General features: G+C 46.2%; 1 protein-coding gene across 1 annotated transcript in view; it reads right to left on the bottom strand.

Annotated features, from left to right (window-relative positions):
* Positions 1-274: 274 nt before the first annotated feature.
* LOC136957627 (melanoma receptor tyrosine-protein kinase-like) overlaps positions 275-16086 on the bottom strand; it is a 63683-nt gene continuing 47871 nt past the window's right edge. Inside the window, exons 16-27 of the mRNA XM_067251705.1 lie at positions 13956-13994; positions 13629-13773; positions 13326-13448; positions 13131-13229; positions 10264-10449; positions 9467-9622; positions 8377-8452; positions 7785-7931; positions 7568-7665; positions 7280-7438; positions 1812-1905; positions 275-1704 (exon numbers count right to left, since the gene is read on the bottom strand). Coding sequence (XP_067107806.1) covers positions 1355-1704; positions 1812-1905; positions 7280-7438; positions 7568-7665; positions 7785-7931; positions 8377-8452; positions 9467-9622; positions 10264-10449; positions 13131-13229; positions 13326-13448; positions 13629-13773; positions 13956-13994 — 1672 coding nt within the window. The 3' untranslated portion in view covers positions 275-1354. The remainder of the gene's footprint in view (positions 1705-1811; positions 1906-7279; positions 7439-7567; positions 7666-7784; positions 7932-8376; positions 8453-9466; positions 9623-10263; positions 10450-13130; positions 13230-13325; positions 13449-13628; positions 13774-13955; positions 13995-16086) is intronic.

Below are 16086 nucleotides of genomic sequence, written 5' to 3'. Positions count from 1 at the left end.
AGAAACACATTTCTATGGACTTAAAAGCAGAACTGTCCTGTAAACCTCTAAAAGAATGTGTGGATGATGTAGGTAATAAGTAATTATGAATAAAGCTGGTGGATGTCCATGTACATGTCCATATCTAAGGTGTGGCTTTATTTTACAGCCTTTTATCACATTTAGCATCACAGCAGAATGTTTTCATCTAATTTAAGAAGTGCACAGGTGTTACGTGGATAAACTTGTGTTGAAGGAGAGACCTGGAGTCCTATTGTGACATCAGTGTATTTGTGTCCTCTAACACCATGTCCTACCTGGATGCAAGCGATGGGACGCGAGCGACGGGACGCAGCGCAACGTTTTGGCTGAACTTTGTCAGACGCCCTGTTTCTATTTTTTTGCTCACGTTGAAAGCTCTGTAGCATATGAAGTCAGAGTAACGTGGTTAGTGTGCATGACGTAACAGAAGTGAATTTGACGGATTCAATGTGGACAGAGAGCGTCCGGTTCTGCGCGACAGTCGTACGCTCGCATCCAGTTAGGGCATGGTGTAATGCTGCAGTCACATAAGAAGACTGCATCTGTGTTTGTGAACGTGGTAGTATCAAGTGAGCTTCCTAACTACTACTACTAGCTGTGGCCTGACCGGTTCCATGGATCACACACTCCAAAAGGGAGTCAACCACAATAAAAACCTCTCATGATTAAGTGTCAGTACTCACAGTATCGCTTATGGACAATTCTGCAAGCCATGGAATGGCTATATTTTACTTATTACTGTGCTCCAGTGAAGTTTCCACTTATAGTATTACAGGTTAAAACTACAGCAGACATACCTCTGATTGACATTGCTGTGCAAAAAGTAAGTTAATGCAAACACCTACATGCTTGTTCAACACATTCAGAACCCTTGTCCAGTTCTCACATACGATTATAAATTTTTTGGAAGGGTCCACTGTGGTGTTTGGTACACATCATGCAATAGAAAAAGGGCAAGTATCAACAGTAGAACAAGTAACACTAGAAGAAGAGTGTGTGGGGGTTCTATCCTCTGCCCCTGCGTTTCAGTGTCTCATCTCTTCATTCACATTTTTGGCAACAACAAATAAACATTTTTACATTCCCTGCATAGTCATTCTTGGCTCAACAAACACTGAACATCAACAATCCTGATTAGTGTTAGAGTGTACCAGAACCTTGATGTCTCTGCTTTGGCTCATTATGGTGATGTGAAATCTCAAAATTTGAGTGTTGGTGAAGGAAATCTGAGAGTTTCTAATCATTGTGTCTTGGCTCTAGTTTGTTTTGGTTTCCACCTCCCACACTGACAGCTGTCCTCAGTCTTGCCTCTGCCGCAGCCCGTGGGAGACCCTTAGTGTACGGGGGCATGCAGAACCGCACTCAGACCTAGGTACTCCATGTTCTCTGCTGCCGGCAGGCATAGACTTCCACTTCCTGTGGGTGAGGCAGTGGACAGGAAGTCCTCTTGGTAGTCCAGGTTGTCCATGCTTTCAGCGATGGCGACGGGGAGGGAGCTGCGGGCAGTGTTGAGATACTCTGGTGCTCCTGCTAACCCCCCCAGACGGTCCCATAGCTTCTCCTGGCACCGCTCCTCCAGAGGGGAGGGCCCACAGGACCGAGCCCATGCTGGCTCTGACTGCTCATAGTTGGGGTTCATCACTTCTGACAGCCTGGAGGAGCCTCCCATCTGGTTCATGTACTCTGGAGGGAGGAGGGACATGAGGTGAGACAGTGTTTGGTCAGCCAAAGTGCACAAGGCTGACATGTCTGAAAGAAATGCAGTATGTGTTTGTGAGTTTGTCTGTTACCTGGTAAGATGGAGCAGTCTTTTTCAAGGGTGTTATGGGTGGGGTCAGTGATGTAACGCAGGACAATGCTGCCCTCTCTGATTAGATGGCCGTTCTGCAGAGGTAACAACAACTGAGTTAGTAATTGTGTGTGTATGTGAGGTATATGTATGATGTGTGAGTGTGAGGGGGGTCAAATGGCTGAGCGGTTAGGGAATCGGCCAATAATCAGAAGGTTGCCGGTTTGATTTCTGGCCATGAAAAATTATGTTGTGTCCTTGGGCAAGGCACTTCACCCTACTTGTCCCTGTACTTACTGTAATTTGTAATCTGGATAAGAGTGTCTGCTAAATGACTAAATGTAAATGTGAGGTATATGTATGAACGTGCGTTCACTGAGCAACAAACTGGATGAACTTCAGCTACTGGTGTGGAAAAACAGAGACTTTCATTCATCTTACGTTTTGTGCTTCATGGAGACATGGCTGAGTGAACTGATCCCAGATACTGAGAGTGGAGCATGAATATCCGGATTCCTTGGTTATTGTGCTAGGTGACTTTCACAAAGGCAATCTCACTCAAGAACTCCCCAAATACAGACAATTCATCAAATGCCCTACCAGAGAAGGAAACACCTTGGATCACTGCTACTCCACAATCAGCAAAGCATACCATGCGGTCCCCCGAGCAGCACTGGGTCACTCTGACCACGCCATGGTCCACCTGATTCCTAAATACAGGCAGAAGCTAAAGCGCTGTAAGCCTGCTGTGAGGACATCGAAACAGTGGACCAGTGAAGCCATGGAGGATCTGCGGGCGTGCTTGGACTGCACTGACTGGGACATGTTCACGACTGCTACCAATAGTCAGGATGAGCTCACAGAGGCTGTGACATCATACATCAGCTTCTGTGAGGACTGCTGTATACCAATCCCCAAAAAGCAGCTGGGCCGGACTCTGTCTCTACAGCCACCCTCAAGCACTGCGCTGACCAGCGTTCTCCGGTGTTTACCTACATCTTTAACACCTCCCTTGAGACATGCCAAGTGCCAGCCTGTCTCAAGTCCTCCACCATCATTCCTGTGCCCAAAAAGCCAAGGCCAACAGGACATAATGACTACAGACCCGTCGCCCTGACCTCTGTGGTAATGAAGTCTTTCGAGCGCCTGGTGCTGGCACACCTTAAATCCATCACAGACCCTTTACTGGACCCCCTGCAGTTTGCCTACAGAGCCAACAGGTCTGTGGACGATCCAGTTAACATGGCCCTCCACTTCACCTTATAGCACCTGGACTCCCCAGCATCCTATGCCAGGATCCTGTTTGTGGACTTCAGCTCTGCCTTCAATACCATCATCCCCGCCCTGGTTCAGAACAAGCTCTCCCAGCTGAACGTGCCTGATTCCACCTGCTGGTGGATCACAGACTTCCTGGAGCAGGAAGCAGTGCGTTAAGCTGGGAACACAAGTCTCTGACTCCCGGTCCATCAGCACCGGATCACCCCAGGGCTGCGTCCTTTCTCCTCTGCTCTTCTCCCTGTACACCAACAGCTGCATCTCTAGTCATCCGTCCATCAAACTCCTGTGTTTGCGGACGACACCACCCTCATTGGGCTCATCTCTGGTGGAGACGAGTCTGATTATAGGTGGGAAGCGGCCAACTTGGTGACCTGGTGCAGCCAGAACAACCTAGAGCTCAATGCTCTTAAGACAGTGGAGATGGTTGTGGACTTCAGGAAGAATACAGCCCCACTCACCCCCATCACCCTGTGTGACTCCCCAGTCAACACTGTGGAGTCCTTCCGTTTCCTGGGCACAATCCTCTCCCAGGACCTCAAGTGGGAACTGAACATCAGCTTCCTCACCAAGAAAGCACAACAGAGGACGTACTTCCTACGGCAGCTGAAGAAATTCAACCTGCCAAAGACAATGATGGTGCACTTCTACACAGCCATCATTGAGTCCATCCTCACCTCCTCCATCACCATCTGATACGCTGCTGCCACTGCCAAGGACAAGAGCAGGCTGCAGCGTATCATCCGCACTGCTGAGAAGGTGATTGGCTGCAATCTGCCTACCCTCGAGGACCTGCACACCTCAAAGACCCTGAGGCGAGCGAGGAAGATTGTGGCCGACTCCTCCGACCCTGGTCACTCCCTGTTTCAGTCACTCCCCTCTGGCAGAAGGCTGCGGTCCATCAGGACCAATACCACACGCCACAAAAACAGTTTTCTTCCCTTCCGCTGTTGGCCTCTTCGACAAGGCCAAGGGTTTACACTGACTTCATGTCCTTAAAACACACTGCTTTTTGCACTGCACTACACAATCTTGTACCATTTGTATTTTTTGTAATATTTGTATTTTTATATTGTAAATTACTGGAACTTATATTTTATTGTATAGTTTATTTTAATTCAAATTCAACTTAGTATTGCTAGTTATGCACCCTTAGTATAGTTAGTGCTCATATTTAAATTTTAGATTCCTATATGTTTAATGTTTGCACCTTCCTGCCAAAGCAAATTCCTTGTCTGTGCAAACTTTCGTGGCGAATAAAACCCATTCTGATTCTGATATTAAATACCCTTTTTTGTCTGCTTAACTGCAGCAGTAGTTCACACTTCACCCTTACTGTTATTATAACTCTTAGTTGCTCCTTTGCATTCTCTAATCCTGCTCTCTTCTCTCTGTGCTCGCTCCACACCTCCCTTGTAGTGTGGGGGGTTAAGCTGTCAACATCTGCCTGGTCGCCGATCTGCCAACGCTAGACGTAGTCGCCAAGCAGACATTGGTCTCCTTTGACGGACAACAGGGAGTTCCTTCCTGTCCATCCATTTACCTGGCTGTCCTGTGATGCTGCGCCGATCACACACCCCCAGCCCTGTGGCTACCACTGCTTAAACTGACATTCGCCAACTCTCATCCAAGTTGAACTTTGGATTTCTGTGTTTCAACACCCATTGGCACTTTTCTTGATGTATGAATGTTTAGCCTGTGTTCTGCACCTCTCTTTCATCAACTGTCTCTGGAGGAGGGGATCCCTCACTGAATTGGGTTTTTCACATTCTTTCTCAAATGTTTTTTCCTGGGAGTTTTTCCTTGTCTTCCTTGAGGGTTTAGGTTGGTTGAGGGGCAGTTCTATGGGTGTATGTGAAGCCCTCTGTGACATTGCTTGTAGAAAGTGCTATGCAAACAGGTATATTTATGATGTGTGAGTGTGTGTGTGTGTGTGTATGAGATATATATGTACATATATATATGTACAGTAGTACTACTGAAAAGCTATCACAAACACTACTGAAATGCTCTCTCACACACTACTGAAAAGCTCTCACACACACATATGAAAAGCTCTCATACACACGTATGAAAAGCTCTCACACACACACGTGAAAAGCTGTCATACACACATGAAAATTTCTGTTAAAACGGAAGGTGTTTCAGTTGAAACGGAAGGTATTTCAGTTGAAACGGAAGGTGTTTCAGTTGAAATGGAAGGTGTCTCAGATGAAACGTAAGGTGCACAAGGATGTCAGCACAACCATGTGCTCAACAGCCTTCAAGCAATTTAGCCGAAGCAACGGCGTTACTCAACATATTGGCCTCAGCAGAGACAATCAGAACGCTGTCTAACGCTTGGGACACACCGGCTGCGAAGCGCCTGGAAGCGCCGCGCAGCGCCACGATCGGCTACGATCGGCTACGACTGAGCAAAAGCTGTTCACTCCGGCGCCCATTTCCAATGCCATTTAAACATGGCATTGGCTATATATCGTTGTCCTTGTAAAATTGTTGCTGGGGGTCATACGACTACCTATGCTTTTCAACTTCGAGAATTAATTTGATGTCGTCCATCTCCTTGAATTTCTCGCTGATTTTAGAAATCGACTTGGGGGTTCTCTCTCGGTAGGCTGTGTCTGAACGCGTGACAATTCGTTTCTCTCAAACAAACAACAACTACGGGCATGCCAGCTCAACAGATCAATCCGTTTATTTTCATTTGTTTTTATCAGGGTAACCACATGTAAAGGCTGTTCGTTACCAACATTACGTAGTTAAGTTTAATATAGGGTGAATATTGGTAAAGTAGCTAGGGTACGTAGATCTCCAAAGTAATATAAAAATATATATATATAAAGTCTACAACTTTACAAATGTTCACCTTATTCTACAATTAATGTATGGCGGCTATGCTGTATCGGGGCCAACCTGGATGGCCAGTCAAGATTGTTGGGGGTATCAAATTGGTCACATCACTGGATCCCTGTCTGGCCTCATGTTCATAAAGCAAGTTGCGAAAGCATCTATACAATGATCCTAGTAGATTACTCACATCACTATCATCATGATCATATCTGGACACAGTAAGAAATGCAGATACAGTTGTGTATGATCACCAAGCTCTCTATACAGCCTCTCCTGACCGAAATTGTTGGACTCCTCACTTTGCAATGACTCAATGCATTGCAGAGCACTAGTAAAAAAACTTACTATATCCTCTTCATTGCCTCTCACCTCAAAAAATAAAGTTTGGACATGAAAAACAAAGAGGATCAGGTGAACATGCATTGTGGTTGAAGTACTACTTCAAATCCAGTAAAAGCACATGCACTTCCTGTCATGTACTGAATGTCATTACTAGGCTACCGTGGTTGTCAGGAAGTAGTATTGTGTAGGGCGGCAAATAAAGTGGCTGGCGCCAGGTGCAACACCAAGGAATCTCTGGTCATGGTTTAATTCAGAAGACCGATAAATACAACCATTACACTTCCTAGTGTGGACTTCCTCGTATTCACCACTGAACTGTTATATTCCACAATATTATGCAAGAGCATTTCAGTTGTGTATATGAGCACATTTCACTAGTATGTGAGAGATTTTCAGTAGTGTGTGTGAGAGCATTTCAGTAGTGTGTGAGAGAGCTTTTCATATGTGTGTGAGAGCTTTTCAGTAGTGTGTGTGAGAGCATTTCAGTAGTGTGTGTGAGAGCTTTTCAGTAGTGTGTGTGAGAGCATTTCATTAGTGTGTGTGAGAGCATTTCAATAGTGTGTGTGAGAGCTTTTCAGTAGTGTGTGTGAGAGCTTTTCAGTAGTGTGTGTGAGAGCTTTTCAGTAGTGTGTGTGAGACCATTTCAGTAGTGTGTGTGAGAGCTTTTCAGTAGTGTGTGTGAGAGCTTTTCAGTAGTGTGTGTGAGAGCATTTCAGTTGTGTGTGTGAGAGCATTTCAGTAGTGTGTGTGAGCGTATAGCTTTTCAGTAGTGTGTGTGAGAGCTTTTCAGTAGTGTGTGTGAGAGCATTTCAGTTGTGTGTGTGAGAGGGTATTCTGAATAATGTCCCTCACGGCCCCTCATAGTGTGAGGTATATGTATGAAGTGTGTGTGCGAGAGAGATAAATATGTATGATGTGTGTGTGTGTGTGAGGTATATGTATGATGTGTGTGAGGTATATGTGTGATGTGTGTGTGTGAAATATATATATGTGTGTGTGTACCGTGGCAGCATTCTGCAGGCCAGTGTGATTGTTGTTCATGCCCTTATAAGGCAGTAGATACTCCTCAGCATCGACCACACTCTCGATGTCTTCAGAGCTCAGCAGGCTCCTGTAGAAGCCAGCGTCTGAAGGGCTCGGCAGGAACATACCCTCGTCACCCTGAACACAACATACACACACCAGGTTAGAGAAAGTTCAGGTTCTGGAACACACACAGACTATGCTCCTAGAAAGTCTAAGTTGCAGATGGTTCAAGTTCAGAGAGGTTATATTTCCAGAAGGAGCTACCTGTATGACCAGGTATCGTGAAGGGTCTCGGGCCATCTTGGAGAACTCTGCAACGAGCTCCCTGAACCGCGGACGACTGTCAGCATCAATCATCCAGCCTGGGAACAGCAGATGTCAGGCCTGACCCAGAGCTGAACCTCACCACACACATCTCCGTTGATATACGATCATGTACAGCAGACCTACATTTGACCATGATCATATACAGCAGACCTACATTTGACCATGATCATGTAGACGTCTATGGTGCATATAGGGGGCTGGGGGAGTCTCTCTCCCTTCTCCAGGACTGACGCAATCTCGCTGGCAGGTATCCCATCGTAGGGCTTGGACCCGAAAGTCATCAGCTCCCAGACTGTCACTCCTGCAGGGGCAGGACGGACTGGGGGTCAGACTCAGGGGCTGGGACTGGAGGTCAGGCTTAGGGGCTGGGGGTCAGGGGCTGGGGGTCAGGGGCTGGGGGTCAGGTACTGGGGGTCAGGGGCTGGGGTCAGGGGCTGGGGGTCAGGGGCTGGGGTCAGGGACTGGGGGTCAGGGGGTCGGGGACTGGGGGTCAGGGACTGGGGGTCAGGGGCTGGGGTCAAGTTAAGGGACTGGGGGTCAGGGACTGGGGGTCAGGGGGTCAGGGGCTGGGGGTCAGGGACTGGGGGTCAGGGACTGGGGGTCTGGCTCAGGGCTCAAGCTGACAGAGTAATTTAGAAGAACAGACATCTGAAACATGTTGCACTGTGTTGATTGTTGAATGTGAAGGTTGTCAGGGCTGGAAGTTGACCCCAGCTCTGTGTTGCAGTGTCTGTAGCGTGGCTCACCATAGCTCCAGACATCGCTCTGGTGGGTGTAGGTCCAGTGCTGGATGGCCTCCAGAGCCATCCACTTGATGGGAACCTGACGGGATGGTAGAGGGGGAAACACTGAGCAACACCCTCACACTTACAACATGACGTTTGAGTGTGACTGTGTGTGTGGCCTTGTTTAACTACCCTTGTGGGGACCAAATAACTTTGTGGGGCTCTTTTCTCCTGGGTCCCATAACTTCAAATGCATTTTTCAGGGTTAAAATTTGTGTTATGGTTAGAATTACATTAAGGCCTAAGGTTGGGGCTTACGGATAACAAGATTGTGAATGGGAGTGAAATGTCCTCACTAGGATAGTAAAACACGAATGTGTGTGTGTCTGTGTGTGTCTGTGTGTGTGTGTGTGTGTTGTGTGTGCACGCGTGCGTGTGTGCTGTGGGGCACATTCCGTAAGAGGTGTAATACGTGTTACTGGTTAATATGCAAAGTGCTGACTAGCGCCTGCATACGCCTGCGCGGTGATATCAAACCTCTGAACGCACGCAAGCATTTTACATAGACTTACAATGGACATACTACAAAGAACATGCGACTAACAACACGAACATGAATGACATATTGACCCAAGTTAATTTTCGGACAACGAGTAGGGAAAAATGGCTCTGCGCTTCAAGTGATGAGGATGTTTATTGTGGCACAGAACGAATTTGGGAACAGCGATCCCTTGATGTAACCTATTCTAACCCATGCCTAAAGAGCTCACGTGTCTAGGCGGGCAGGTGTGTGCAGGTGTTATATGTGCTGCATTGACACAGGATTCAAAGCACATATAACACCTGCCTTTACGCTGACACTGATTACACCCCATACATTCTGTGCCACTGGTTAATATGCAAAGGGTCACTAGCACCTGCATATGCCTGCGCGGTGATGTCAAACTTCTGAAAGCACGCAAGCAATTTACATACACTTACAATGGACACACAGGTGTCACGTAGGTGTCGTGTAGGTGTCGCGCTCGCAATGTGCACACGTATTTAGAAGACGCATGTGTGTGGTTGCGTGTGTGCGCGTGTGTGTGAGCGTGTGTGTGTGCGTGCTGACCTTGCCCCCGTCTGCATGGTACTCCTTCTCGTTGGCGGTCAGCAGTCTGGCCAAGCCGAAGTCGGTGATCCTGACGTGGTGAGGCGACTTCACCAGAACGTTCCTGGCCGCCAGGTCACGGTGCACCAGGCGGCGCTCCTCTAGGTAGGACATCCCCTGGACAAACACACAAAGACACAGACAAAGACACAGTGAAAGGGTAAGGTAACACAACAGCAGTGTCTCTCTTATTTATGAGTATCTTGTATGTGAGCCATCAACCTAGTGACCTTCCACAGAACAAGAACACATTTCCCTTAATGCTCCTAGCTTGATGTTGCATGGACAGCTGCTCTGAGCTGGATTCATCTGGAGGTTCCTGGATCTGGAAGACGTCCTAGAGATCAGCTAAACCTGTCCAAGCTTAACACACCAGGACCAGTCAGGGTACACAGAGGACCTCATTAATACCAGACACGTTCTGTGTGTCTGTGTGTTTATTTACAGTATTGACAGAAAGCCTCAACAGGCTTAGATGAGTGATCTCACACACACACACAAACACACACGGCTGAGACCTGCCTGAGGCAAAGTCATTGCTAATCCTGGGAAAGATAGGGAGGAGCGGGGATAGCAGGATGGAGGAAAGATAGATGGATGGGGTATTTGAGTATCTGTAAATTAAAGGTGTTTCTAACCCTTCCTCACAGAGTCCACCCAATAGCCGTACAGGGTTAGAGTTAGTACTGCTGTACAGGATTAGGGTCACTACTGCTGTACAGGGTAGGCTGTAATCAGGGTTCCAGTGACTGTCTCACCTTGGCGATCTGGACGCACCAGTTGAGGAGGCATTGGGAGCTGATGTGCTCGTTGTTCTCCCTGACGTAGTCCAGGAGGCAGCCGTAGGGCATCAGCTGGGTGACCAGCTGCACCGTGGAGGTCAGGCAGATCCCCAGCAGACGACACACATACGGGTGGTCCACACTGGCCATCACATAGGCCTCCTGGAGGGGGGGGCTGCATGTGTGAGCTCTATCTCTCTCACACACAGACACATAGGCCTGTCGCGATCAGGGCCGCATTTGTGCAATGGGCAGGAGGGGCTGCTGCCCCGGGCCCCGGCCACTAGGGGGCCCCGGCACGGGAGATAAAAACAACAACAACAAAAAATACATATTTTTGATGCATTTACCCACCCGTAGTGAAGTCCACGTTCTCTTAGCATCACGTGTCGTTGCCGGTATCAAAGCATGCAAAACAACAATGGCTTCGCATGAAGATGATGTCAAACGAGTTTGACCTGCTTCGCCAAATTGACTTCAACGATTTGAATCGTGACTGTGCCTTCAAAAAAGTTGACGTGGACTTAAACTAGTCCCACACTGATTATCTTTATCTTTTATTATTATTATGTTCTTTTCAGTAGGCGGCCACAGCCTGATAATTAAATTGTTCAATCGAGTTGTTTGTATACAGGGCCAGGTTAAGGTCATCTGGGGCCCAGAGCAGAAGCCCCGAGGCCCCCCCCCCCCACGCAAAATATTTGTAAATATATATATATTATTATTACTATGATTTTTATCAATATATATTAGAGAGAGAGGGATTGGTAATTAAATTATGACAGACAAAATATCAGTATGCGATACATTGTAATCAGTGGCGGCTGCTGGTCTTTCAAAGAGGGGAAGCTCATTTTCGGCCTACATCCTAATTTTTTTTTATTTATTTGGCTATTCACTGGCTAGTTCACCCCTAGACACTAGCCTAGCCAACTGAATGAATGAACGAACGATCTAACAAAACAATATTAATCAAGGAGGAAATGTGGAAATTAGGTTAAACTGAAACAATTTAAGACTGCAAGGGAAGCTCAGCGTCCCCTAAAATTTCAGAAAATTTATGGTCAAATATTTACTATTGTGTTAACATTTTAAATGCGTTAGAACACGTTCATATCGAAGACGAGTTATTTCAGAATCAGCTACATATATTAGCAGGTCGACTGACTGATTTCTTTCTCATACATTCCCATAGGGTCACAGTGCATTTCCCTGTTGAAGCTCAGCTTCCATGGACTTCAATGGGGCTGCTTTTAACAGTTTTTTTCAGTGCTTCGAAACTATACGGTCATTGGATGAATGCTGAGATTATGTCCCGCCTCGGACGCTCAGCGTCTCTGGGGGTGAATGGACGAGTGGGCTGGCCTGGACGGTGAGCTTCCGCGTGATGATTGGAGGGTCTGTCGAAAGACTGCATCTCCTTTTGATTGACAGTAATTTTGTACTACAAAAAGTCACCGAAGCTATTCAAGCTCAGTCCCATCGCGGATTTTGCAACTGTAGTTGAAAGACAAACGGCAGCAACCTATTTCTTGGTATTTGCTTGGCGAAATTGCTAACCAATTTTCATCATACATTTCATACAATTATACACCACGTTCCTTGTTTCAGTTTAACATAATTTCCACATTTCCTCATTGAGGAGGCTTCTGCCCTTGGCCCCAGATGACCTTAACCTGGCCCTGGTCGCGATAGTCAATATAATGACTTATTGCACAATATATGGAAATGAGCGCAATCATTTTTGGTGCCGCGATATATTGCAACTGATCATTTTTATAATAAAAAATAATGATTATATACATTTTTACATAAAAACGAATGTCACCAAGATTTTAGTCGATCCCGCTGCCTCTGTCATCTTGTCTGCTTTCTGTGTCGAAAGCGTAGGCTATCGTCTCCACACACACACACACACACACACACACACACACACACACACACACACACACACACACACACACACAGAGCTGACACCGACAGGTGAAGAGAAGGCTTGAACCCACTGTTCTGTTTCGTGACATCTACAGCTAGTTAGGAAGAACAAGTAAAATGGACTTGGTTTCAAAGCCGCAATCTTCAGCTCGACATACTGGCTCAGAACGAGCCAGTATGTCGACTTTGTTTGAAAACAGTGGAAACGAAAAGAGGCAACTAACCTAACATCTCACCTAAAACATAACTAGCCCACCCAGTTGTTCAACCTGTGATCAACAACTGCAGCTAGAGCTGGAAAGGGGTCTTCCATACAGTTATCTGTTACAGATGCCTTTTCCCGACAGTGCAAATATAAACGTGACAGCGCGAAATGGCGCACACTCACGCATAGCGTAACTCGCTATATAAACAAAGAAATGCAACCATTAAACACGGTCGAAAAAACAGCATTTACAAATATGCTGCAAACTTTTGACAAACACATGGCTGACTACTCTCACGCATTTCAACCATTTCACACGCTCTCACGCCACACCTGGTATATCTCACGTTGAAAAGGCAACGCCAACCAAGTAGCCCTGTTAACGTTGTACACATTAACGGAGGATGCGCAGGTTCACTGGGTGAAGCGACATAGACTCGCAAACAGGCTGAAAACTCGCCTTGGGGGGGAGGGGGGGGTCATTATGTAATTAGTGTCAGAAAATGGTCAGAAAATTACAATAATATCGTTTATCGCAACTAATTTTGGTGCAATATATCGCACAACAAAAAGTAGTTATCGTGACAGACCTATCAGACACACACACACAATACAGACACACATAACACACATAAATAACACACACAGACACAACACACACATACCACATTAACACAAACACCATAGTGTATGGTTGACTCACGTCAAGGATCTCCTGGTTAGCTTTAGGGGAGGTAGCCTCTCTCAGCACCTTGATGGCTACAGGGATCTTCACATTCTCTCCCTCAGGCAGCCAGATGCCCTGCAGACAAACAGCAGGCTGTACTCCACTCCTTCAACACAGCAGTGACCTGTGCTAGACAAGTGGGCCGCTCTGAAAAACGTGCTTTCTGTGTACCTTGAAGACAGTCCCGAAGGCTCCAGAGCCCAACACCCTGACCTTCTTAAGCTCAGTCTCCTTCAGCATCCTCAGCAGGGCCTGGTTCGGAGCCTCTCCGCTGGGCACCAGGGGCTCCACCAGCTGCACACACAGGGCTGTGGGTGGGTGGCTGGGTTGTGACGTGCATGTGTTTCTGTCTCTAAGTGTGTGTATGTTTCTAGGCTTGTGTGTACCTGTGAATGTTTCTAGGTACAGTATGTGTGTGTGTGTGTAGCTGTGCATGTTTCCAAGTGTGTGTATGTTTCTGTGTGTGTGTCTCACCTCTCTCTCCTGCAGCAGTCTCCGTAGTGTCCTTTTCCTCTTGATGTGCTGTCGTCTTAGCAATACAAAGATGCCAAGGGATAGGACTACAAACACCAGCAAGGCGAACACCACAGACTGGGCCACAACAGAGTGGGAGTGGGGTCTGGGAGAGGACAGAGCGTATTCTGCTTTACATCCCTGCTATGCCACCCTCTAACCCCCAGGGGTGCCCCACTAATGAAGCCTCTCTCAGGCTTCGCTTTGAACTGGTAAAACATTCAACTGGAGGATTAAAACACGTTGAATTATATATACACATTGTTTATATCATGCTTATTGTCTTACTCTCTGGAGGTGCAGTCAGACAGATCTGGTCCTGAACAGCTGGGGGGGGGGGAGAGAGAGAGAGAAACTAATTTACTCGAGGTCAAATTGACCTCATTTAAATGAGGTCAAATAAATAAATAATGAGTAAATATAACAGTGTTTCCTCTATGTTGATTTGGGTGGGGGGTGGTGGGGTTCGGACAGACCTGCCCCCACTGCAAAAAAAAAATCCTAGAGGAAACACTGTATAAGTACATTTGGCATAACTGCTGTTTCCTACTTGGTAAGTGAACATGTGTATGGATGTGCCGAGAGACTAGTGAGTGTGTGTGTGCGTTTGGATGTACCTACATTTACATTGTCATTTAGCAGACGCTCTTATCCAGAGCGACTTACACTAAGTACAGGGACATTCCCCCCGAGGCAAGTAGGGTGAAGTGCCTTGCCCAAGGACACAACGTCATTGGCATGGCCTGGAATTGAACTGGCAACCTTCAGATTACTAGCCGGATTCCCTAACCGCTCAGCCAACTGACCTCCTCCTCAGCCATCTGACCTCCTCCATGTACCTATAAAGTAGTGTGTGTACGTGCGTTTGAATGTGCCTATATGAAGTAGTGTGTCTGTGTGTGTTTGGATGTGTCTAGGCCTTTTCCACTTTGAGGCCCAATTGCATAGCTCAAAAAAGTTTACGGGCCCCCAACTCATCTGTTCACTTAATTCGCACTGATCACACGTTTAACAACACCACGGGAGCCAAACAGTTCGCTTTCACAGCAAAATGTATTTGAGGGATCAAAGAAGACAAAGTGTCCATCAGCGCCACAGTAAGCACACATTGTAAAGACTTCCATAAAACATAACTTTCAATAGCAAACTGCTATATTGACTTGTTGGCATATGCACAACTTAAGTTAATGAGTTTTGAAAAATCATTTACCATCAATATATATATATTTTTTATGAATTTTTCATTGGTTTGGCAGCCCACCTGCATTCCCACAGGTTGGGAATCACTGGTCGAGAGTAGCGTGTGTGTGTGTGTTTGGCTCTAGAGAGTAGTGTGTGTGTGTGTGCGTGTATGTGTCTAGAGAGTAGCGTGTGTGTGTGCATGTGTCTAGAAAGTACTGTGTGTGTGTGTCTGGATGTGTCTAGAGAGTAGTGTGTGTGTTTATGTGTGCGCTTGTGTGTGTATGTGTGCGCTTGTGTGTGTATGTGTCTAGAGCACGTGTCAAACTCAAGGCCCGCGGGACAAATGTGGCCCGCCACGTCATTTAATGTGGCCCGCGGAAGCTTAAATGGTGTATTGAAATACGTCTACGTCTGCTTTACAGCGTGCATTTGTTGTAGAAAAACATCACACTGTTGTAATTATGAAGATGGGTAATGATTATGGATTATATGATTGAAAATGAACCTCTTAATCACTTTTTTACCTTTATATGCTGTATTACTGAAAACCAGATGCAAAGCTGTTGACTGATTAGTATTGCCACTAATATGTAGAAGATATTAAGCCCTAAGTGCAAATCTGGATATAGGGGCTGAGGGCGAGAGAAGACTGTGTGTATATGCTTCTTCGATAGAAAACTACAAGGCCTAGATATCATGGACTACAAGGCCCAGATATCATGGGACAGATTTACGACCCTACACTCAGCAACCCAGTGCTGCTGGTCTTAAGGCCAGAGAAAGTCTAAAAAATATGAGTTTTCAATGTAACTCCGATTTGTAACTCGTGTTCTCCAATTTGTAACTCGTGTTTTACAGGCTGCAAACAAATGTAATGGGGTCATTTATTTGTGAATCGCGTTACATTTGTGAATCAAGAAATACATTTGTGAATCGGGTTACATTTATTTGTGAATCATGAAATACATTTGTGAATCGTGTTACGTTTGTTTGTGAATTATGAAACTAATCTAACTCCATACAATTCAGCGTCTCCATGCAGGACTGACTGAGATCGACAGAAATGGTCGCTTTTGGCTTTTTTTACTGACAATGATCGCTTCCAGCAAACTTCTTTTGAATTAGCCATTAGCCCTAAATAAATATCAAGCTTATTTAGGTGTTTGGGGGCATATTTTCAGTTAGCAGATGGTACTGTTTGAATCGCGATTCCATCTGAAAAATACTGCCGGTGACA

This window comes from Osmerus mordax, chromosome 15 (assembly GCF_038355195.1).
Source record: "Osmerus mordax isolate fOsmMor3 chromosome 15, fOsmMor3.pri, whole genome shotgun sequence".
Taxonomy (NCBI): Eukaryota; Metazoa; Chordata; class Actinopteri; order Osmeriformes; family Osmeridae; genus Osmerus; species Osmerus mordax.
The sequence above is the reverse complement of the archived record's forward strand: the minus strand, read 5'-3'. Positions and strand labels throughout refer to the sequence as shown.